The sequence below is a fragment of the Cardiocondyla obscurior genome, linkage group LG07, assembly GCF_019399895.1.
Source record: "Cardiocondyla obscurior isolate alpha-2009 linkage group LG07, Cobs3.1, whole genome shotgun sequence".
Taxonomy (NCBI): domain Eukaryota; kingdom Metazoa; phylum Arthropoda; class Insecta; order Hymenoptera; family Formicidae; genus Cardiocondyla; species Cardiocondyla obscurior.
Window position 1 is genome coordinate 1,518,221 of NC_091870.1, and position 23,627 is coordinate 1,541,847.

Sequence of the window (23,627 nt, forward strand, 5' to 3'; positions counted from 1 at the left end):
ACATAACGAGCGGCCGTAAAATATTTTTCTAATGATATCATGTAAACGTAATTAATGTAAGGAAAAAAAAAAATAAAATAAAAAATCTTATATTATACTCGTATTCCGTGTTATTTATTTCGAAAATGTGCGCTATGCAAATTACAACGTAACATACGAATAAAAGATTGCAGAACGACAATGTATATCCTCTCTGGGAATGTGGATTGGAGAAAGTTACGTCTATCCCGCGTGCAACCTCGATTCTAACTTTAGCAAAAAGGTTCTTGCATTTACCTTTAGATCATCGCTCACCAGGTTGAATGGGAATCGACGCGTAATCGTTTCTGTGCCTTGTCAAACGCCCGAAAGCACATCCAGCTCGGTAACTCGCGATTGTATCCGCAAATTTAATGAGACCTTGCCTAGTTAGCGAAACGGAGACGCGAATGCCTTGCACCACAAACAGAATTTGAGTCTGAATCCGTCGTGTCGTGTTAAACCGTTCGCACAAAGGCGGATAGAAAATATTCCCCTTTCGCGCGAGGATAAAGTTAGCGATGGGCATCAACGACTCGTCGCCAATGGAAATAAAAACTCTGCATTAGATCAGAGCAACTGAATCGGGTGTATAATTAATCGGAGAAGTTCGCCAGAAGGCGTAATCTTAGCACGCGATGAAAATTCAAGGCTGCGACACACATCGCTTCGACACCTTACGTCATACTCTAGATCTGCGAGGCGAGTCGCACTTCAGCCACTTAATTAATTAACTCACGCTAGTGCGTAGGAAATGATAAGGAGAACGAAATAAAAAGAGAGGAAAAACGAGAGGTCGCAATCGCGGAAAATAAATTAGAAAAATGGAAAGAAATAAATGAGTAAAAAAGCAGAACGAGAAAAAAACAAAGAAAGAGAGCGAAGAAATACGACGCGGCGCATATATCAGCGCATAAATTTATAGACTTATCTCCTGCATATTCTATCGTGCTCGCTTTATGATAATGTATATGCTAGCGGTCTCAATCTATATAAAACGTCGTCCGAGTAACCTCACTCTGATTTGCAAGTGCAAAAAGAGTCGTCATTATGCGCGAGCGGACAATCGTCGATGCGAAATGCAGCAATACCGCCGTATTCGAAAGTCAGATAAGTCGTTGCGCAGATAATCGCGGAGAAGGAAGAAGTGCCGCCGGATGTGATCGTTATACATTCCTTATCCTTACGCCGATGCTCCACTTACAAAAGTCATGTAGATGCGCGCAACATATGTGCGGGTTAAGAAACTGCGGTGGGCTTTCTTATCGAGCCCGCGAGTCGCGATCCGCGGATAACCTTTAGCAGCAATAATTATTTCTCGCACATTTATCCATTTTTATCTATTTTTCTTTTTTGCTTTCTTTTTTTTTTCTGCACGTGCTGCGTGTTTTTATTCCGATGCATGAGAGAAAAAGAAGCATTCAATACGCTCTTTGATCGCGGAGCTGAAAGTCCCCTCGCGATTTTACTCCGCGTTCTCGCTTGCATCATTCATACCGGGAATTCAGACGATGTGAATTTCTTTTTTCTTTTTTCTTCCTCATCGCGAGACATGTAAATACGCGCGATTATGTAGATACTAATTTATACGATATTTTACAATTTCATATGCTGCTTCTCGGGAATAATGGTGCACTTTTCCCTTCTCTCGCTTCACGGTCAGAATATCGCGTCCGAGCCGCGCACGATGCCGTTGCTACGCGTTTCTTTGTGCAACGAATTGATAATCGGACGAGTGGAAAGCCCGGCAGAAATTTGTCGCGTGTACGCGAGTGCAACGTGCCCGCGAAAACATATTTTTCTTCACCCTCAATCTGCTTGGCAATACGTAATCGGTGGCGCGACGTTCCCTCGACTTTTACGGAGGAGATAATTGAGCCGCGAGATATTCGCGACAATAAGCGTCATTGTGGAAAAAAAAAAAAAGACACGGGGAGGCCTCCAGTGTACAGCGTGGCGTAAATCACCGCCGGTTATTGAACCGACTTCATCGTTTTACGTGCGGAAGATTCTTTTCCTCGGAGCTGAGGGTTCCTTTCTCCCTGCCTCCCCCTCTCATCGTTCTCGCGCTCTTCATCTTTCCGCCGTTGGCGATATCATTACGCGAAGAAGACGGAGCACGGAAACTTCCAAGTTCGAGACGAAAAATGCGATAAAACAGCGATATAAGGTATTTACGTCTATAAGTCCGGTGCAGGTGCACTATATACGTCGCCTTATCGATCGTATCTTTTATAGAACGCGGCTGAACGAAAGTTCGCGTGTAACGCGCGCCGTTCCGAGGGTCGTGGAAATCTGCAATACGCAGCATCGCGGTGGATTTTTAATTCGCTTCGTCGGGCGGAGGTCTGCCGAGATAAAGGAAGGAAAGGAACGATCCCGAGTCGATGATTCGGTCCGATTTTTCCGGCCTCGAAGAACGCCGAGCGGAAATCCAGCTGAGAGCGCGGAACAGCCCGCGATCTCGAAGGAGCATTAAAGAATATACGCCGTGCTTTTAACCCGCGGTTGTTATCTCGAGCAAAGTCGATGCATGCGGTATCGAATGCTATCAACTGAGCCTCGCGACCTCGTTCGCACGGTAATTGCACGCGTGGCGCGGACGGACCAAAAGGAAAAAAATCGTACGCGATGGCTCGTGACGAGAAGCAATAAACGCCGGTATAATTGAACCGCGGAGAAATCGTGCCGAAGCGGCGTTAGAATAGTCGGCGTCGCGATTTCGGGAAATCCGACGTTTACGAACAGTCTCCGCCGTGGAGAACTTGCCCGGAAGGGAAAAAAAAAAAAGAAGAAGGATTCAGCTGATGCTGCAAGTCGGATGAAAGCATCGCGGCTCACCTAGGCGCGCCTAAAGTCACGTTAAACGCGTCTACCGCATTCTCCTTTCAATAATATCCATTGTCGATACTTAAAGGAGTGCCCCGGTGCTCATGGCACTCCGGGCGTTTCAGCAGGAAGCGCACTCGAGCCTGAGTAAACGCCGAGCTCGCGAAGCAAAGTGCGTAGCACTTTCGAGGAAACGAAATATATATTAATGTTGCTCTACTTTCTCACTGGTAATTGTTCTTCCGTTTCGCGAAAAGCTCAACGGATTACAACGCGAAAAGGAAAACCGTGACCGTCGCGAAGGAGGAAACCGGCTATCGTCCGTAACATGTCTTTCTTTCTTGTCGCTTGATATCACGTCGCGGGATGCGGCGAGCGATACGAATGACTCCCGCGCAAAATCTCGAAAAAAAAGGGAAAAAGAAAGAAAGAAAAAAAGAAAAAATTGCCGTTAAAATGCGAAACAAAGCCATCGGCGAGGCTCGGCCTCGTTCACACGATAATTGCAGGCTCGCGCTCTGGCCGAGCGGTACGCAGAAAATCGCATGGTTCGCACCGCTCGTGCAGCCCGCCGTCGGGTTCCCGCGAATGAAACAAGCCGCGAACCGTGCACCACCCCGAGTGTGAGTGCACGGCAAACAAGAAAGTGTATTTCCATTCTAATCTCCCCGCAGGTTCCGCCGAACCGATCTTTAACTTTCACCCGCGCTCCTGCCGCGGCAAGAAGAACGTTAATTTCCTTTCCTACTGAGTTTTTTCCATTAATTAAAACGAATTTGTTACAGAGATAAATCACGTTGTGAAACACGACGACGGTAAACGCCTCCTCCCGTCCGCTCGCGGGCGAGAAATTCATTTTTTCGAGCGCCGTTTATAGAGTTCGGTCCGGCGAATTTTTTATCTACCCGGCAGCCTCGCCGACGGGGAAGATTTTAAATTCACGAGAGAAGCTATTATTAGATTTAAAGTTGCGAGACGATTTGCGTAAATCTACATAAAATCTCCATAAATAATAATCAGCTGATCGCGGCCGCGTTACTCTCGCACGTACCGCGGTTCATTGTCAGTATTCGGCCGTTAGCCGGCTGTTTAGTTAGCAAAGCTGACCCGAAAAGGGAAGTGTGCTTATCAAACTTTTATTAAGATTATGCCGCGTAATGCGGCGACGTCAAAGGACTCACCTCGGCAGAGTTATTCGGAAAGCGGCGCGTATTGCTGGTCGATCTGTCGCAATGAGCGGGAAACGGGAGCTACGAAGGAACCTGGGGTCTGCAATACGGCACGATATGCACGCACGCTGTCACGCAAAAGTGGTTCCGACACGCGGTAACGTGCACTTGGAAAAAGCAAGTGTTTGTTCGCGATCATGCATCCATCAGGCGAGCGCATCGGGTCATTTTTCCTGACGACCACCGCCGCGCGATCGCGAAATATTCATTTTTTTTCTTTTTGTTTTAAGGAAAGACGTCTCGAGCTCGCCAAGCGTATGAAATAAAATGCGAACGAATTAATTTAACTTCGAGAACTCCGCGCGAGAAAAACAATTGTTCGCTTGACGAGCGAACCTATTGCTGTCTCACTCTTTTTACGCGGTTGTCTCTTTTCCTCCAAGGGCCGAAACTTCTAACGGCCATTTTAGTTTCATTGCGGAGGCCCGGGCGCGAAAGACGTGTTGCTTATCGCTCCGCAATTACGCGTATTTTTTACCGCAAGTAGGAAAGAGTCACATACGAATCAATGTCGATATTGTCGATTTGGGAACGGGAAATCATATTTTGCACGCATTAACTATCCCAGTCGTCGTTTTGTATCCTATTTCGGGTCTCGAAAAAGTACTTCGGGACAAAAGGGTTATGTCGCGAGAGTAGCGCGCGAAGCGTCCGACGTGAATTGCGCCGCGCGTTCGACCGGTTCGATGTTACCAACCCGCTTCACTGGACATCACCTTCACCGACGTTCAACGAGTTTCGGCCATCTTCATCGTCGGAGCATGAGATCTACACCTCGCCCGTCTCCTTCGTCGCGGCCACGGCTCTCATCCCGTTTCCAGCAAGCGATTTTTAAGGAACTTAAAGAAGACAAAGTGCGCGGAGGAACATTTCGCATCGCGGCCCGTCCATACGTCGCTCACCGCAAACTCTCGGCATCCTGCATTCCGCCGACGAGAATTGATCGGACAATCAAAAGTGACCTCGCTTTACAATCTTTACATTCGTAGCTGGTTTCTTGTTACGAGATCGAGGACGACCTGAGCGAAGACCTGACGCGGAAGTGCGCAACGCTACGAATATCGGGAGTGCAAGTTCAGACAACGGATGATGAAGAAGCTCGTCGCGCTTCTTAATTAAAATCGTATAAAAATCGCCGCGATAATCCACTGTCATTCTTTCGGACGTCCGTCTCTCGAGTGTTAGAGTCAGTGATCAGTGATAGTGATTAAAAAAAAAGCAGAGCAGTGTAATACAGTGTAAAGTGATGTGAAGTGCTATAATACGTCAGGATAATTTGGATTACTACCACGAATTTGGATTACTATCACGAAGGACAAGAAGGAAGGAAGGAAGGAAGGAAGGAAGGAAGGATGAACGGACGGACGGACGGACAATAACCTAACCTAATCTAACCGTGCGCTACAAATGTAAGTAAACCGGCAACGTTATCACAAAGAAATTATTACAATTAACTACAATGTCCCCGAATATAATGACGCGCGCGTATGTAGCGCACAGTTTTTTCTAGTTTATATAAAACGCGGATGAAACATGATTTTCGCTCGGCTAGTAGCGCGAATAAAAATTTCCCCAGCTAGTGATAGAATATTTTACTTCGCAGTGCCGCATACCGTATTGTACGATTACCGAAGATACACGTTAGCTCTGCACATAGTATCCGCGGTTTCGTGAGGCCTCGGTATTTCATGGAATTGTATATGAAGAGCAGTTAATACGAGGAAAATCCCGCGCAACGGTGTACAACTATTAAATATTAATTCGCAATTACAGTTCGGAAGGCGAGTTCGTTGGCTAACGTCTCACGTTGGTGAAAGATAAAAAATACACCCGGAATAAGGGAAATGATATTAGCGTCGTGCCCGCGATCGTATTCGCTGTATGCACCGCGCAGTGAAACAAAACGTAATTGCACGTTATCGCGAGAAGCGAGTTTCGTTTCGTATGATATATAGCGATCCACGTAAAATTAAGTCGGAAATGCAAATTCTTCAACGGCCGACACTTGTAACGATCAGCGATACCGAGATTTCTACGTGTCATTCTATTAATCTTACTTCAAACGGAACGCATGCACGTATGACTCCTCGCGTAGTTATCTCGTAACGATGTCGAGACTCTGATAAGCCGACCGCTGTCAATTGCACGTATGTTTACCTATCGATGCCCGCTGCTTCAGTAAATCACCTGACGCAATATGTCGCCACTTAACAATCACGCGGAGTAACGATAGACAAAAAAAAAGGAAAGAAAAAGAAAAAGAAACCTAAAAGGCCAAAAATGGCTACGTAAGGACAAAGATAACGAAACTCTATTCTCGGCAGAAATTAATACTAGACTCCAAAGGTAGAAGTCACGTCGGAACAATGACTCGCGCTTACGTTTCGCGTTCTAGTACGCTTGATGTCGTCGGTGCTCGTTATCAGAACTAGGATTATACCTGCAGGGGGTTTGCACGACTTAAAATTCTCCCGTTTTTTATTTTTACTTTTTTTATTTTATTTTCTTTCTTTTTTTTTTTTTTGCCCCGCACGACACAGCTTCGATACGGTAGCAACTCATTTATATACGCGCGTGCGCGTGTTCGCACATCCGCGGTAACGCCAGCCGTGCCCGATGCAGCGATGTATGCGATTACGGTAATCCCGGTGTGCACATACGACCGAGTTCGTACGCGCGCATGCTGTATTATTGCTTTCCGCGGTTCTGTCCGAGGTCTCGCCGCGCCGGAGGTTTCCATCGACCCGCCTCTTGGCCGACTCGGGGCCAGCACGAGAGCGTTTCCCCGCGCGTTCCGTGTTTTATTACCAACGGGCCAATTCCTAGACATTATCTCAACAATTTCTCGTAAGCGCCCGCACGCAATTTCTTCGCGACATTAAACGATACTTTCGTGCGGCTTAAAGCCGGCCGTTATTACCCCGGCATTAACGAATCATTGACAAAATGTGTGTGTATAAAGTATTACGAGCGACAACTCGGCCGTATTCTCTCGACTGTTTCTTTAGAAAGTCGGCTTTGTCGTGACGCAGAACGCCAGGAAGTTGATCCCTCCGTTAATTTTCGGCCTGCAGCCGCGCGACCTGCTTTAAAGCAGGAGACGGAGCGTCTGTTAAAATACCCGGGGCGGTACATCATTTTTCACTTCTACCTTTGTACGATTTGTTATACTTTCGAAGATGCAGGATCAGGCCGGGAAAAAAAAATAATAAAAAAAAAAATAAATAATATTCCACGGTAGGGCTTTTTGTCCCGTCACCTTTGTCTCGCGCAGAAAGCTGTTCTGGAAGCCTGGAATGAAAAGCCACCCAGCGAGGGTAACCTAACGATTCCCTAGCTACGGTATCGACTTTATATGCACGTGCACTTGGTACACGGGCTTATACAGGGTGAAAACGTAATAGCTTGGGTCACGGTGACCCGGAACGGCTTTCCTCGGGCTCAGCTTCGACCTCGAAGAGTCTAACGTCAAACTGAATTTTTGCGAACTGAACTACGACCGTTCTTCACCTTTCGGGGCGTGAAAATTGAGACGAAAGGCGCCGGGCATCGCCGATACTCGCGCGGGAGATCGCTGGCTGGCTTGCGAGCACCGTCATCGAGTTTGCGCGACATCGTGAAATTTTTCCGCCGTCGCGTTACAATTATCGGTGCACCCCGGCGCGGTATAACACTTTTCTTCTACGCCGCTGATCGATAACCATTTTCTCTAAAGTCGCCGTCGCGTGATAACAGCCAGATTATCCGCGCGCCGAGCGTAAGTCATCGTTACCGCTTTTCGGCCCGGCGGGGATACGTTATCTCCCCGCGAACGAGATAACGGACGTAACCCTTTGTAAAGCCGTGATATTACGTATCGCGAACGAGGCTGCATGTCGCGCGGTTATTAAAAGAGGAAGACTCGTCGCGTCACAGGCGGATAATTACAATGCGTGTATATTTAGGAACGTATTTATGGACACTAGAGAAATAAGCGCTCCGATAAGGTATCTTACCTCACGACGGGCATGAACGCGTGAAAGATAAACGGCGAGATACATCGATCGTATCAGGGAATTAAATTCAATTGGCCGACACGAAAATTGGCAGACAATTATTAAATTACCAGCCAAGCGAAAAGCCGACGGTGGGATCCAGTCGGAATCGATTGCCGCGAAATCGAGCGAAAGAGGTTTTCCAAACGTTAGTGTACGAACGATCGTCGGGACGCTAAAAATACGATGCGCCGGTGCAAAAATATCTCCTTCGTGTTTCAACCGAGAATCAATCACTCGTCATCAAAGACGCGGCGATATCTTTAGCGCTCAGCGTCGAGCAATTTGTATTATTCCGCTCGGGTCTCGCGTTTCGCGCGATTAATGATGGAGGCAAATCCTCTTCTAATGCCTCTAATCAGCTGGCAATTCCAACGTCACAACGACGTCTTCGATTCCCGATAAATGGTTCCGTTCTATTCGTGACCTATTCGCGGCAACTCCCGTGGCAACAATGACCGATTCAATGTCACCTCCTCGAGGAGCAAATAATCCGGGCTTAATTTAATCCCCGTAGTCGAGCATGCAGCGCATTTTGCTAAATTATTAACGACCCGGTATTTCCTTTTCTATTCAACGCGGGTATTTCCGATCGGTGGCTCGCACCACGGACGTCGCGGAGCTGCGGTAATAGAAGCTCGAATCGCTCGCGCAAGCCTGACGGACTCGTAAATGTCCATCTTCTTGAGTTACCTTCGTCCGTACACGTCGTAATTCAATTGACTGCGGAAATACGCCTGTCGTAATTCAACGGATGTCTCACCGCGTGTCTGCTACTCGTATCTCGCGAGAGGCGAACGCGGTCGACAAGGTCTCGCGCGAAAAAAAAATAAAATAAAATAAAATAAAGGAAAAAAAAAAAATTTAAAAAAAACTCCCCCTCTCGATTGGCAGATTGCTGCCTCCGAGGTGCTCTGCCACGACTTCGGCAACCGTCAGCGATCGACTATTTTTGCGTCTCCCGCGGAAAAGCGTCGCGCCGCGCGCCGTGCGACCTAGTTTCGCGTTCTATGCAACGGGAACTTGATGCTCTCGATGTCACGTTGCCGAGATACGACGACGTCCGCCTCGCGTGCACGCGCGGATGGACGGAGAACCAGATGGTTATCCCGTGGATAGTAGAATCAGGTCGTACAGCGATCACGAGCCTCGTTAACAACACGGGTCAAAGTCTCACGGCGAGCCCGACGTCTATGACTATCGGCGGCGACGTGAAGATTCTATCGGATGCATAACGCGCCCGTTCTACATTCTGATGCCACTTAGCGGCCTAACGGGGTCCCCGATAAATAATCGAGTCCCACCCGTATCTCGTACTCGCGCTGGACGCGACGCGTAGACGCAAGAAAACGCGACACCGACCGGTGTAATTAACTGAAATAAATCTAGCGTATTTTTTTTTTTTGCATAATTAACGCGCCGGTTCGGGAAGAGACGCGGGATTTATCGAGGGACGCGCAAAAAGATCGCGACCAGCGTAAACGTACGTTTATTGAGTCGCATTCACGGCGCGCATTCAGGCATTAACGGATTTTCTACGCTATTATGCAGAGACTGGGGAATTTAAAGTTACAGTTCTGAGCTGCGTTAAATATCGATGCTCGCGAAGAAAATATATTTAGTCGTTAACCGTAACGACGTAATAGGCTTTCATATTATTTATTAATATTTTTTATTTTCGAAAAAGTTAATATCGATCCGCCGTTGGATCGCTCGGCATCGACGGCGCGTATATCGGTTGCGCGATGGGTGTGATTTGCGGTCAAATCACGAACGGACTAGAAACACGGCTCGCCGTAAGAAGTGTGCGTGCCGCTAAATCATAGCTCGCGCCTTGATCGTATAAGATCGGGGAGAAAGAGAGAACGAGCGCGGTAATGAAGCGAGTCGCCGACACGCGGCGATCTAACGGGGAAAAAAAAAAAAAGAAACAAAGAAGAGAGTGAGTAGAAAAGAAAGTATAAAATGGGACGACCCGCGTATCGTCAGGCCTAACTAAACACTCGGAAATTAAGGATAACGGGACGGAGGCGGGAGCGCGTTTCTGTCGAAAAAAAAAAGGAAAAAAAAAAGTATTACGTGTCCGTTTCCTTAGACTTGTCCGTCACGAGATGTAGAAGTAAAACCGACACACCCTACACTCGCGGCGACCGGCAGAAATAAAAAGTCACTTTATTGAAGCAATGTTGCTTTCACGAGTGAAATAAAAAGCGTGTTATTTACTTTGACATTTTATTTTCAAGTAAATAATACTCGTCCTCCTTTCATATCGTCATTGGAAACAACTTTACTGCAGCATCTGTATCTTTTGTAGCAGAATAAAATCGATAAAGCACTTTACTTTTTTTTTTGCCGTTCGTCGTATATCAAAATACTTTTTAATATAAATGTCGAGTAACCGACGAATATTTCGACGTCGATGCATCACTTTCGATCTTGCTGCTATCGAGAGAGAGAGAAAGAGAAAAAAAAGATAATAAAAAAAAAAGATAAAATTTATAGTCATTGTTTCTCTCCGTTAGTAAACCATGTAACGTGGAATCGTCAAATCGTCGGTTTTACTAGTCGTAAAAAAATCATTTATGTTTAAGACGCTGACGGAATTAAGCCGTGAGAACCATCGCGATACGCTATCGGGCATCCCGGCGGGTTCACAAATTTATCGCGCCGGAGAAGAAAGAACCGGTTCATCCCGAGATACACGCCGGTTATAAACATTGCCGCGCGCGTGCAAGCGATTATAATGTGTCGATTAATTTGTAAAAATAATCGTTCGCCCGTCATTAGCAACAATATTTCTCTTTTTTCCGTCACGTTTCGCAAAAGATCGAGAAATATTCGTGCCAATATTCCTATCGTTAAGAAAGCCGCACATTTCGCAGCGATAAAATATCGCCCAATTAACGCAATCGGTGCGCGTTAACGTAATTGCGACAAGTTGGCCGTGCGTTATTAGGAAGTGATCGTCCGCAATATTTCGTTCGATAAGAGGACGGCGAAAAAAAAAATAAAAAAAATAAATAAATAAGTAAAAAGCTGGGCTTACTCACCGGAACCATAGTCTATACTCGGCGTGGGCGGGAAAGCACTCTCAATAGCGGCCTTACAGAACAGATAGATCGGATTCGTGTCGGTTCCAGCCGAGTAGGAGCACACACGTGCATGTGGTTCCAGGCACTCGCCGCCGCTCATAAGCAGCACCTGATTCGCTATCGCTACGCCACATTCCCTCTCGATCGCTTCCATCAGCTGGCTGACACTGCACAGAAAAAAAATCAATTACGCGTGAATGGCTTTTAAAAAAAAAAAACAAAAGAAATATGCGCTTAGGTCACGAAACTGAGATTTTTCGGCAAACATTTTCCCACGAATATCGACCTTTCCTCAAACCTCATCTTCTTTTTACGACATTAGAATAACAACCGTGTCGATATCCGAGCGTGCGTGTTAGATAAAGTTTGTAGATGAAAGTGTTAAACGTTGGATAAATTTTTTTTCGCGATCTCCAGTTGGGAAAGTCCTTTCCGCTTCGGTAAATTAAGACCGATATCACGCCCTTGGGTGAGAAAAACGACGAGACGCCCGACGCGAAGACGGTTAAACCGATTACGGCCTGATTTCCGTAAAGAGCCGGTGCCGCGATTGTAATTACCGGATGGTGCGTTCCCATCGCCGGATGCTGCGCAACGTCGGGGGAAGTAACGAGGATAGAAAGACGATCGGGCGCGTATTGTGAGCGTTTTAATGCGACGACGTTGCGGTGATTGCCGTAATAACGGCACGCAAGATAGATGCGCCCGCTATATTCTGACATAACGTGATGGAGAATTGCCATTAATTCTTAAAACAGATGGACGGCGTACCTGTTCGGAGTACTGCACGTGCCGTGAAAATCTGCGTGCAAGTAATTAAACCGCCACCACTCTGTCAATCACGCGCGGTTCGAGTGCGCTGATGTAAAAAGCGACGAGAGGCGGCGGAGGGAAAAAGAGAGGAAAAAAAAAAAGAAAAAAAAAAGGAAAAACGAGAAGAGATAGAATAAACCTGACGTAATCACGTAGCGTGCGGAGCGTTGCGTAATCGTGCTTAACGTTATACTTCGAAGCTTTACCCACTCCCCGCGACAGTTTTCAATATTCAACGTTCAACTCCGCGATCCTTTTTTTTTTATTCCCCGAACATTTCACCCGATGCGCGCCTCGCTTTACGACGTTGAAAAAAAAAATAAAAATAAAGAATAAAAAAGAAACTCGACTCGTTCGGAATACCGTGGTCGTAAATGGCGCTTAAAAGGTATCGGAGTGCATCGAACATCGTTAACACTCCGCGCAAGGTTAAGTAACGGATAAGGACTGCTTGCGCATCGGAAAAGTCGCATTAATTGCGGGAGAGTGACGTGCTTCGTAATCGCGTCGTTGACGTTAATAAAATCGCCGCGGCGCGCGATAATCATTCCGCTCGATACGGTGACGAATCGGTCCGCGAAGGTCCTCGCGAGCGAGAGGATCGACGATACGCGAACGTAACGTGCCGTCATCGTCCGCATTAAGCGCGTCGCGCTTAATTTTCGTTTTCTCAGCGAAAAATAAGGTCGGCGAGTAATTAAATGCCCGAGGTAAAAAAACTGCGAATTGCGCCGATCGCGAAGGCTTTAGCGCGGGAGAGCCGAGGCGGGGCGAGTTTATCGCCAGTCAGTCGTGGCGGCTACAGCTGACTACCAGCGCGTTCAACCGCGCGCCTCGCTGCGTCCCGAGACTGCGTGTCGTCGTTGGTTACGCGCGTCACGTTCCGGCGTGCGCGACGCGCGGCCTCGTATTTCATTCCGCGCGAGTCCTCGCGATTACTTCTGAGACGCGTTCCTCGCGACGGCAACGAGCAGAGGAGATAAACGAGGGGAGTTACCCACCCCCGTCCACCGCCCCCTTTCGTCTAATCAGGCGGCCCGCGCGTTTATTCGCGCGTTAATGAGCTCGCGACGAATCTGGATGACGCGCGAGTCATTGATGATCGTCCAAGCCCGAAAGAGCGCGCGATATATTTTTAGTCCCTACATCGTTCAAAGTCACCTTTCTCGAAAATGAGGCCTTGTTCCCAAAAATTTTCCTCGACGTGGAGAACACGGGCGCGCTCACGCTTGATCGGATAGGCCGATAGCCGATCGATCGTATCATTATCTTTGCCGCAAGTGCGTCGTTGGTAATTTCACGACTGAACCTGACGGAACTTTGTTATTTACGAGGAATTGCAGCCAAGTGCGATGCATTTTACTTGAATTTTCGCGAGATATTTACGACGGAAAAATAATAAAACCGAGCACGCCTTGTCATCGACTTCGCCCCGGTGTCGTTTGCGCGAATGTGCAGATAGTCGTTATCGGCTAACGTAAGCAGAGCGAAGGTAACCCAAACGAGATACGACGGCCGGTATTTTTTTTTATTTTATTTTACATATATTTTTTTAGATAGCACTGTCAAAGCTCGATCGCGACGAGCTTAATCTGAAATTGCGCACACAGCCGCCGAAGAGGCGCAGAAAATAAATCGAAGCGAGAGGGGGACAGGGGGAAACACGCGCGAATTGACACAATTCGTTAATTGCCGACAAAGTCGACGACCCCGCGCGGTCTTAATTCACCAACGCCGCTCGGGCGGACGAGCGCGGTTCCGATGTAAACAGTGAGATAATGGAGGGCGAAGACAGAAATCGTGAAGCCGAGGGTGCAGCGGCTTTCTCGTTGCGATAAATAATCCGAAAGTGACCACGCGCGCCGATTCAGAGCCACAGAGGCTGCATTGTGCTCCGATTACCCAATCTTCCTCGTCTATCGTCAAACGCGTCGCGGGTGATTTCATTAATTTTTTTTTCTTGCCCAATTGATACCCTGACGTTACTCGATCACGACGAGAAAAAAAAAAAAGAGAGGCCTGGTGCAGGTTACCGCTTCCCTCAGGACGCTGCGCATTAAGAGCTTGGCGATTCGGTACGCGACATAATGTAAAACGCGCCGCGAGCCAAATGATATATTTTCAGTGTTGCACGTCAGAGCCGTGCGTGTTTCTCAAAAGAACGTGAGCGCTTCGAGAACGTGGTTGTAGACCAGGCTACTGACGGCGCACAACGCATCCAACGCGCCGATACGTCTCCCGTCCGTCGCGGCCGAAGGTCGTTTATCATGCGGTAAACCGATGCGTAGAAATTATAATCTCCTCCCTCTTTATACCGTCCAGCTCGATGTCAATCTTCATCGACGTAGACAAATGATCGCAATAAATGGAATAAATTTCGCTTTTTCTTCTTTTTTTTTTTTGTACAAGGGGAAAGACAGGTCGCCGACGATTCTCTCTTGAGAAACGAGTATAAGTGATCGTCAATTAGTTACCGTCTACGTATCAATAAATAATTGCATGCTTTGCGCGTCGTGGATTTTAATTTTTCAACGGTGGCACGGCCGAAAGACTCAAAAATTAATCGACGGAAATAAAAAATAAAAAAAAGCGCGCGAGACGATATTTCGCGCGTTGTTGATAAATTCTTCGTGCGCTTCCGCGTTAATTTGCATAAAATAACGATTTTATAATTAACAGTAAAGAAGCGCTGATTAAAATGTCAGCCGCTTGTGCTCCTGAGTGTCTCGAGCCCCGTTGAATATGAACAAAGTGCCCTATAATTTGCAATTATTATTTTAATAACGGATATTTCAGCCTGGCATCGTCGCGAAAATATTATGCAGGTTCGTATATATGTCAAGGTTCCTTTTCCGCGTCACGTACCATTCGACAAATCCGTAAAACATTGTACAAAGAGTCTAGCAATTTAAACGAGAAATGTTTCTCTTGTTAATTAAAACCGAGACGGGGAGGTAAAGGAAGGAGAACGATGTAACGAGATTCAACTTTCTACAACATTACTTTTTCCACAAACACAAAGGCGCGTTTGCGGTGTGCGATTGCACTTTTTCCCGTAAATATCTCTAAGTGAGTTTTTCCTTCTTTCCCTTCGCGATGATCGATTTTTCTTGACCTTTCATTATATAAATATTGAGATTAAAAAGAGGGAACCAGTTTGGAGAATTTTGCGGATCCGCCGTTTCCTTGACCCTTTTTTTTTTTTAATAGAAATTCGTGCCCGCGAAAGATACGACGCGAGACTGCCAGGATTTCTCCTCGCGGAATGATCAAAAGGGAAGACGAGTTTCGCGCGTGGCCGAAACGTCGGTTATCGAAAGAACGACACGCGTTTGCATCATTCGCGCGTGTCGTCAGCTTGGCCGAGTTTTGCCGTCGGGTCAAACTCGTGCGCGCCACGAGCCAACCCACACCCACGTGCGTCGCACCGCGTAGTTTTCGTTGCACATTATTTTCGGCGCGAGTTCGCGAAGCTCGACGAGGAAGACCGACCGAGATATTTTCTTAACGACCGGTCTGCACCGAAGAATGAGCCCACTTGTGGCTCATTTCTTTTTTAATAACAAAGATCTTTCTTCTTAATCCTACGATTTTTTTTTTGTGGCGAGAGGTTTTTGTGACTGACATAAAAAACTTTTTATTGCTTCTCGTTCATTTTAATCTTGAAAAGAAAAAAAAAAAGATGAGAAAGTAAATTGAACTGAGATCAAAGCGAGCAAGGGTTTAGGTTTTACTCATTTATACTGCTAGTTTGAACGTGCCGTAGTAAAAATCTTTGGTGCACGCAAGCCGGGGGAAATCGCACGGCGCGTGAAATCCGCGTTCTTCGCCTACGTCCGTCGCACGGAGGCGGGCTGTTGCAATTTGTTGGCCTTCGGCGGATCCTTGGAATCGCGCGAGACGCGCATTCGATTCGCGGGCTGTTAAAGTATCGCTAAGCGTTGATTATTATTTATTACGCCGCTAAATAGCCGACGCAAGCGGGTACGCCACGGCGGTCGCATCTTACATAATTCGAGTAAACGTTTCACGCGAAAAATCGCTCTTTAAGAAAAGCGGAACGCTTTCTAATAGAATTCACGATGTCGAACTTACCTCTGTAGTGCCAGCTTGATGTCGAAGGTGACGATGCTGCCGGTGTCGACATGAAAGATGTAAAGCATGTTGGCGTCCGGCTGGCGGTCGCCTTCCTGAGGCGACGCAATGATAAGAGAAGAAACTCGAAGCCCTCAGGTAGTCGGTTTTTCCCGACGAATTCCTTTGGCCGCGGTCCCCTTCAGCTAGCGGGACTGGCGGCTCCCCCGGTTCCCTTTAGTCAGCTCGATCGGGGCCGTACCCCACGTTCACGATCGTTCGCGAGGACGGCCCCCTCAAGACTATGCCGCATCGATCAACGCGATCCTCACCGTCAATCCCAGGACGAAGCCTCTGAGAATCGCGCCGCGTCGCAGAGTATCATCCAGGCGGGGACCCGAGTCTTCTGCTCCCGGTCGTCAATTGTCACCGAGCGGCGTCGCGCCTCCTTCACTCGATCGCGAGGTTAAGTCACTCGTGGACTCGAGCACGGTTCCTTTGCTCACCCGTCGACGCGCAAGTATATTATGGCTCACGTCATCGAGCTGATTCACGATCGTTCAGAGCGACGTGCGCCGAGAATCGGGACACTCGGCTGCGTCGAAACTTTCCGCTGGCTTCTCGTACTCGGTCGCGCGGCACAACTGCTTGCAGGATCCGTCGGCGGTCAGCTTGCGCGGCCTCGCGCTACGTCGGGCACGAACGAAATCCGTCCGGCGACGCGGAGCGTCGGACGAATCGATTTTCGGCGGCCGCACGTCGCCACTCCGACGGCTACGATTTCCGTCGGGAGGATCGATCTCGGCGGGCGGCACCGTCCGCCCCGGTGCTCTTCCGGGACGCGTCGCGCACTGCGATCGCGAGCGTCAGCTCGCCGTCCGTCGTCGCGTCGGATCAGCTGCTCGGCAAAACAAAGCACTCGCGCGCCGCGTTACGCCACCGCGGCGTCCGTCGCGCTCTCTCGCTCGCTCTTTGCTCGCTTCGAGCGACACTGCCGTTCATCGGCAACGGTCACGACAGCGGCGTCCCGTTTTTTTGTTATTATTAATTTTTTTTCCCCCCGGGGCGCGGATTCAGTCCGGCGACGAGAACACCGTCCGGCCCGTCGTCTTCGTCGTCTCTTAGGATGGCTCTCCGACGGGAGAGTCGCGAGCCACAACACAAACAATGATGCGCCGTGCGCGCTGTCAGTCTATGCGCAGTGCGGCGGTCGCGGCGAACAAAGGAGACTCCGCTTTCCCCGTTGATTTTCCGCGATGTTTCTTCACCGACCTCCTCTCCGTCGAGGCTCGGGTACGTCGCTGCGACGGCTTGCCTTCGACAGCAACCGAGAAGTGCGTCGGTCTCGGGAATCTCGCACGGATATAATTGGATGGAGGGGAAGGGGGGGAAGGACGACGGGCGGACCTCCGCACAGTCCCGTTCTACGTATCGTACTGACGCGAAGCGTCGCCAGCTGTTTACTGCCGTCCGTTTCAGAGCCGAGGTGCTGCGATCGCACCAGCCGAGCACGGCGAACAGAACGTCCGGGACGCGGTGAGGGGAGTGGAGGACGAAAGTGAGTCCAGTCGGTGCCGTCGCGCGACCCGCGGCGCTTGGGTAGCCTGCGATCAGGGATGGAGGCGCGAGTTCGAACGCTTCCGCGCTTCCACTTCTCGAAGTCAAGACTCCGAACGACGTTTTTACCGAGCGCACAATCCGCCGACTCTAACTTCTCGTTTTTAAACGGGAGTAAATCAATCGCTTCGTCCAAGCACTCCGGGCGCCGATTGACGAATTAATCACCGTCGAGCTCGTTCAAGTTTGATTTAATTAAATTGTCGATTACGCGCTGCGGCCCTGCGAGCCGGCGATCACGCAGAACGCCAGCGTGCGCATGCTCCGAGTTCCCCGAGTTCCCCTCTATTCCATGGCGAGAATAACGTATACGTCTGACCTAGTGCACCGATGCTGGCTAATTAAACAGCGGATTCGGACGACAACGCTTCCCTCCACGGTAAAGTCTTTGTATTTTACACGCGTCGCAATCGGCGCCTAATAATCGTGGACGATCCGCTTGCGTAAATCATGCCGCCCGGTCGGCACATATATTTCGAGCCTAGCGGCGTCTAAATCGAATGATATTAAAGAACGCGCAATTCCGCGCACGTTTCCCGACCGTGCCGCGGATATTTTATCCTTCGCGCGCGCCAAATATTTCTCAGGCGGTATTGAAAATAATAAATGACATATCCGGGCTCGTAGAAACCTGGACTTCTGAAATAGATCCCCGCGGGCCGAGAATATCCTTTGTCCTCGGCGTTTAGTCCGCGGCGTCTTGAGTTTCTTCGGCGCGTAAAAAGCGCGGCGGAGCCCGCGGTTCGACGAACCGCTTCGATTATTAGCGGCTATTTTTGGAAAAGAGAAAAAAAAAAAAGGGAAAAGGAGAAAGAGCGCTCCATCCCGCCGTTCTCGTTCCCGCTTCGGCGCGGGTGGACGCGTAAACGCAAGTCCGAATATCGTTGTTTCTCTCGTTTTTAATATCGAAGTCGCGTAGCAACGCGGGACTCGTTGTCCGATGGTGCTGCCTACAGCTGTTCGATCCCTACGTGGCGCTTGCGCGACCTCGGGACGCGTTCTCCTGCCCGCCGCGCGCGTAGCCGCTCGACAACAAAGCGTATTTTCCTGAAGTTGCACGATGAATGGGAGAGGCCAGCGCGGAGACGCCGGAACGGTACCGACGAGCTGAGCCCGAGCGACTCCGCGCCGCGTTTGTTTACCCTCCGCCACGCGATCGATATCACGCTTCCTGCATTCGCCTAGCCCCCCCGAGATAATCGCCTTTATTCTCTTCGCCTCCCTCGCTCTCTCCTCTCCGCCCCGCCTTCATGACTTTCTCCTCCACCCCGTTTCCTTCGACTCGTTTCACGCGCGGGGCGAGTGCAGGCGCCTGGCCGGGCACCGCCGCGAACGTCGTTAATTCCGAAAATAACGCGATTCCAGAACTACGCCGGACTAGGCGAGATCCCCCGCGCGCCGTATCGCATCCGGCTCGACGACACCTTCGGGAGGCTGCAGGCGTAGACGCCGCGAGCGAGAAGCGGATTTAGCAACGCTTCCGAAACTAGAAAGCAAACGACGTAGATAGGTGCGGAACACGGGGCAGATTCGTAGGCGAGACTTTCGATTCGACGGCGTAAGCCGTGTGACGCAGTTAGGTCGAGAAACGGACGCGTATTTTTTTTTTTCTTTTTTTTCTCTCGTCACTTTTACGATAAGGGAAATGTCGCCGCTGCCCGGCGTGCTTTTAGGTCGTGCTATCTGATTTAGCGCCTGCCGCGCAAACTCCTTTTTTTTTTTCTTTTTTTATCTCGAGCCGCTGCATAAAATCCGGCCGATACGAGATGGAACGCCTGTCGCGAAGGTTTCCCCGCCGCCTTTTTCCTAGACGCGAATCAAGGACGTTCGAGAGTAAAAGCAAATAATCTCGGGGCGGGCAGCAAAGTTGCCGCGGCAGATGAAGAATTCGGCGACGCACTTGATGATTCGCGCCCGGGACGCGACTCCGCGGACAATTAGAATACAATGCGCAGCCTAGACATGTTGAACTTTAATTCGTATGCGTAAGCGCCGGCTTACTGCGCCGCGGATAGTTCCTACACAGTAAAGGCCGTTCTTGGCATCGTAATTGCACGTGCACGTGGCGATTGATAAGGATGTCGAGCTCGTGTTAAATGTGTGACGTGTCGGGGGAGCTCTAAGTACATAATAATGCGCAATCATACGCCTCGCAGACGATAGAGATGAAAAAAAAAATAGGAAAAAAAAAAAGAAGCGAGCAGATCTCTTCGCGAATGTAGGAACTCTCGCTTTGGGAACGTAAAATGCACTCGAAACAAAACCACGCAGAAGCGCTTTATCAATTCGCAAACAGGCGCGCTATCATAGATGCTGACGCGTATATCGGTAGGAATATTTTCGAGAGACTCGGCAGACGCAAAAACGATTGAATATTCGACGCGTCGGTGATTCAATGTTGTGATGCAATGCCGCGCGACAACAATCGCCGGCTCTTAACGTTTTGATAAAATAATGTGACTCAGGTATTCGCGACGTCTTTCCTTCCGCGCGGCCGATCGGCGCGGCGAGGCCGCCCGTCGAGCTTTCCCAGAAGTTTTGCGTCGTCGGTTTTATCTTATTATTTTTTAACGCCAGGCCAGGTAAACGCGAGCGCGATCAGGCTGCGGATTTAATTCAGCGTGAATGAACGCAACGTGAAAAAAAAATCGGTTTTCTCTCTCCCCCTTCCGAGGGAAGCCTCTCGTATCGATTTTAACCAGTTCGCCCTCGTGCGTGATCGCGGAGGTCATCGACGATCATCAGCGATCCCTTTCCCTCCGCGGATGCCGACCGCGAGATTCACCCGCGGCATCTGCGACGAATTTTTTTACACGCGATCGACGGACCCAAATATTATGATTTCTAAATCGCTTTATCGCATCTGATAGCTCGCCCACATGTCTGGCCCGTGATACGCTCGAAACTCGCTTCCTCAATATCGCAATCGGGTCTCGGAGACGGCGTATCAATCGGCGCGTGATCTCACGACTCCCGCGAGCGCGAAGATGGGGAATATTTCGTCATCTCCTGATAAATTATTCCGATTGCGCAATCGATAGCGCCCTGAAACTTACTTGACTCGCGTCTAGCAAATTTTAACGTTTCTGATGTAATCAGATACACGGCTTGCAGCAGGCGGGATACATACGGATCGACGAAAAAGACGCGCGCGGTGTCCCTTGAAGTTTTATCATTCCTTTAATGCACGGCAAATAGGAACGCGGCGACGAAAATTTATGATTTCAAACGCGGTAATAAAAGAAAAAAAAAAGGTTCTCGGGTTATTGCGTTTTTTTTTTTTTTTAACAAATTTTTTGTGAAGCTGTCTTCGATGCAGCTGCAATGAGCAAGAATATTCTTAGTTATTATATGTATGTTATTTGCTGCATTATCTTCAACACGTTTGTTTACTTTTCTAAAAGCGGTAGAAAAAAAAAGAAAAAAAATTCTTAGCGATACGCGAACGGGCGGTTATTTAAGCTAGATATGCACGACAATGAACGGAAAAGAATAACAATTCCAAACGTATCTTCCGATAACTCCGATTACGTAACGAACGTCGAGCGTCCGAACGCGTTCTTGTACTGACAATGTAATACGGAATAAAGAAAAAAAAAATATATATGTTGCGCATTTCACTTTGCGATTCGAAGACAAGGAAATCCCAGCGTGCGAAACGCGCGCGCGGAGAAGTCGCGCGATTAATTCACTCCGCGAGAGAAAGGACTATCGAGACATCGAGAGTAACGGCGCGGGAGGATACGAGGAGGAGTGATAGAGAGAGAGTGTTTCTACGTCTCTTTGCTGTTAGAAATGAAAGCAGCTCTCGAGAGCGGGCCCCGATGCCGTCGCGATGCTCGCCAAGTAACGAGGCTTCCTTTTAGCTCCGTCCTCGTCCCGCCCGCGCCGCGAACGGAGGCCTCGGGCAGGCTCTCGACTCGGTTCAGCTGTGCGCCGCGACGAGAGCCATGCGGGAGGTGCGTGGACAGAGCGAGGTCAGCACACGCACGTGTACATCGTGCGTGCCGCTCATATAATTTATGTATATACGCTCTCGACCCGTTTGATCATTGGCGTACGCGTCATCGCGCCCGGAAGCGAGCTGGCTCGAACCCGCGCGATCTCCGTTTTTCGAAAAGAAAAATAAAAAAAGACAAATCTGCGCGAACGAAGACGGCCGAACAATCGAAGCGAGGCGCAAACTGGTTTACGCGCGATCATTGATTTCCGACTTTATCGCGCGCACGACGCGATAGCCCGCGATCTGATATTTCAGCGATCGGAGACGCCGGAACGTAAAACTCGACGCGAGAGTTATCGTCTCCAATGAATCTGCGACTGCGAGTCTTTTGTTGCGTCAGCTTTACTTTTTTTTTTCTTTCTTTTTTGGGAGGGGAAATTTGAATATTAAATGGGACACGCGTTTCTACCTCGCGCCGTGAAAACGGGGTCTGGTTGAAAAGCCGATAGGGCAGTCGGTCTAGCCGCGGTGTTTCCTCGAGACGAGATACCGGCACGATCGATATCGCGGTTAATGACCCAGAAAATGCCGGATTATTTTACAATGCGAGCGCCTCTGCGCGAACGACACAAATCGATAGGTAATGTCTTTATTGTCGCGACAGCGCGAAAGAAGCGACTAAACTTTGCTATACCTTGACCGTATTAGGCGTTTATGACGAATGTGCGTCTTCTTTTGTGCCACCCTATCTGTTCTATTTTTTCTTTCTTTCTTTTTTTTTTATTTTTTATGGCGCCTCTGTACCCTTTGTTACGCCGCTGCCTTGTTAAACGTTACGAGCTAAATAATACTCTTGTTTGGGTTATCGATTTTATCATTCTTCATGGTGCCGGTAATCTTTTCACGACGACTGTATAGTATAGCGGAAAAAGAATCGGGGGGGAGATAAAAGATAAGAAGTGTCGCAGCATATATGTAATGCGACGCGCGGATAGTACATTGTGCTCGATCCCACTTTCGAGCTCGCGTTTCCTCGAATTCGAATCGACGGCTCGATAAGAGCCGAATTGCGTTCCTAGACGACTTTACGAGCAAATATTTGAGAAATCGCTCGAACAATTGCGACGATTACCACGGGTGGCCTCGATCCACGAAATCGTGCGTATTTGAAACGAAAGGCGAGACTGGATCTCACCTGCGGTTAGCCGAGCCGAAGGAAACGAAAAACGGTACGGGAAGAAAGACTCGGGACGAGTACGCGGACAAGTTCCTCTTCTTAAAATAATAGGAACGCCGACCGTAATTCGCGTTATTTCCGCGTAAAAATAGTGAATTTCTAACTCGTTGATAGCCAACTGTAATAAATTCTAGACCGGATAATCGCGTCTGCTAGCAACGGTAAACGAACATTGTCTAAAATTAGAAACTCGTGTTGCGTAGGTGCCTCGGCTTGAACGATGTCGAGTTAAAGACGAACCGATCGGTGGCCCCTCAACCGTGTTTCGTCACAGTCATTGCACTCATTAACCGATAAGAACTGCAGCACCTGTTTGTTTAACGGTTAAACGTAGTAGACTGCGTTTCGGTATTATCACTTGCCGGACATACGTCATAAATGTACGTGATAAAGCAAGCAAACGGCTGGTTTCTCGAACAACGTGGGTCGCAGATGCTTGAGGTCAGTTGTTTTTTTTTCTTTTTCTTTTTTTTTTTCCTTCGGTTTTATACATAAAATATATCGTTATTTTTTTCTGTCGAGAAACTCGACGAGACTAGAACACATATACCTGTTTCAGATATTGTGATAAATCTCAGTGAAGCTTTATACGTAAATAGAGAGAATCTATTCGTGTCCGGTATCTCACAGTTGTACTTAAAAGAAAGCGTTGTCGTCTTTGAGTAGCAGGTATCGAGACTATTGACAGAGAACTTACCCGAATTCCGTTCGTTCAAGCCTGGATCCTTTCTTTATTCAGCC

The 23,627-nt window shown here is 48.6% G+C and overlaps 1 protein-coding gene and 1 long non-coding RNA gene across 4 annotated transcripts in view; one reads left to right on the plus strand and one right to left on the minus strand.

The window, feature by feature from the left end:
* The window catches only part of Atg17 (autophagy-related 17), a 28,442-nt gene extending 10,938 nt beyond the window's left edge, over window positions 1–17,504 (minus strand). The window contains exons 1-2 of one of the 3 annotated variants that reach the window (XM_070658901.1): window positions 16,111–17,504; window positions 11,161–11,369 (exon numbers count right to left, since the gene is read on the minus strand). In XM_070658901.1, coding sequence (XP_070515002.1) covers window positions 11,161–11,369; window positions 16,111–16,178 — 277 coding nt within the window. In that variant the 5' untranslated portion in view covers window positions 16,179–17,504. The remainder of the gene's footprint in view (window positions 1–11,160; window positions 11,370–16,110) is intronic. The other 2 variants (XM_070658902.1, XM_070658903.1) reach the window with 2 other exon arrangements.
* The window catches only part of LOC139103858 (uncharacterized), a 32,462-nt gene continuing 12,985 nt past the window's right edge, over window positions 4,151–23,627 (plus strand). Inside the window, exon 1 of the long non-coding RNA XR_011545956.1 lies at window positions 4,151–5,485. This is a non-coding gene — a long non-coding RNA (uncharacterized lncRNA). The remainder of the gene's footprint in view (window positions 5,486–23,627) is intronic.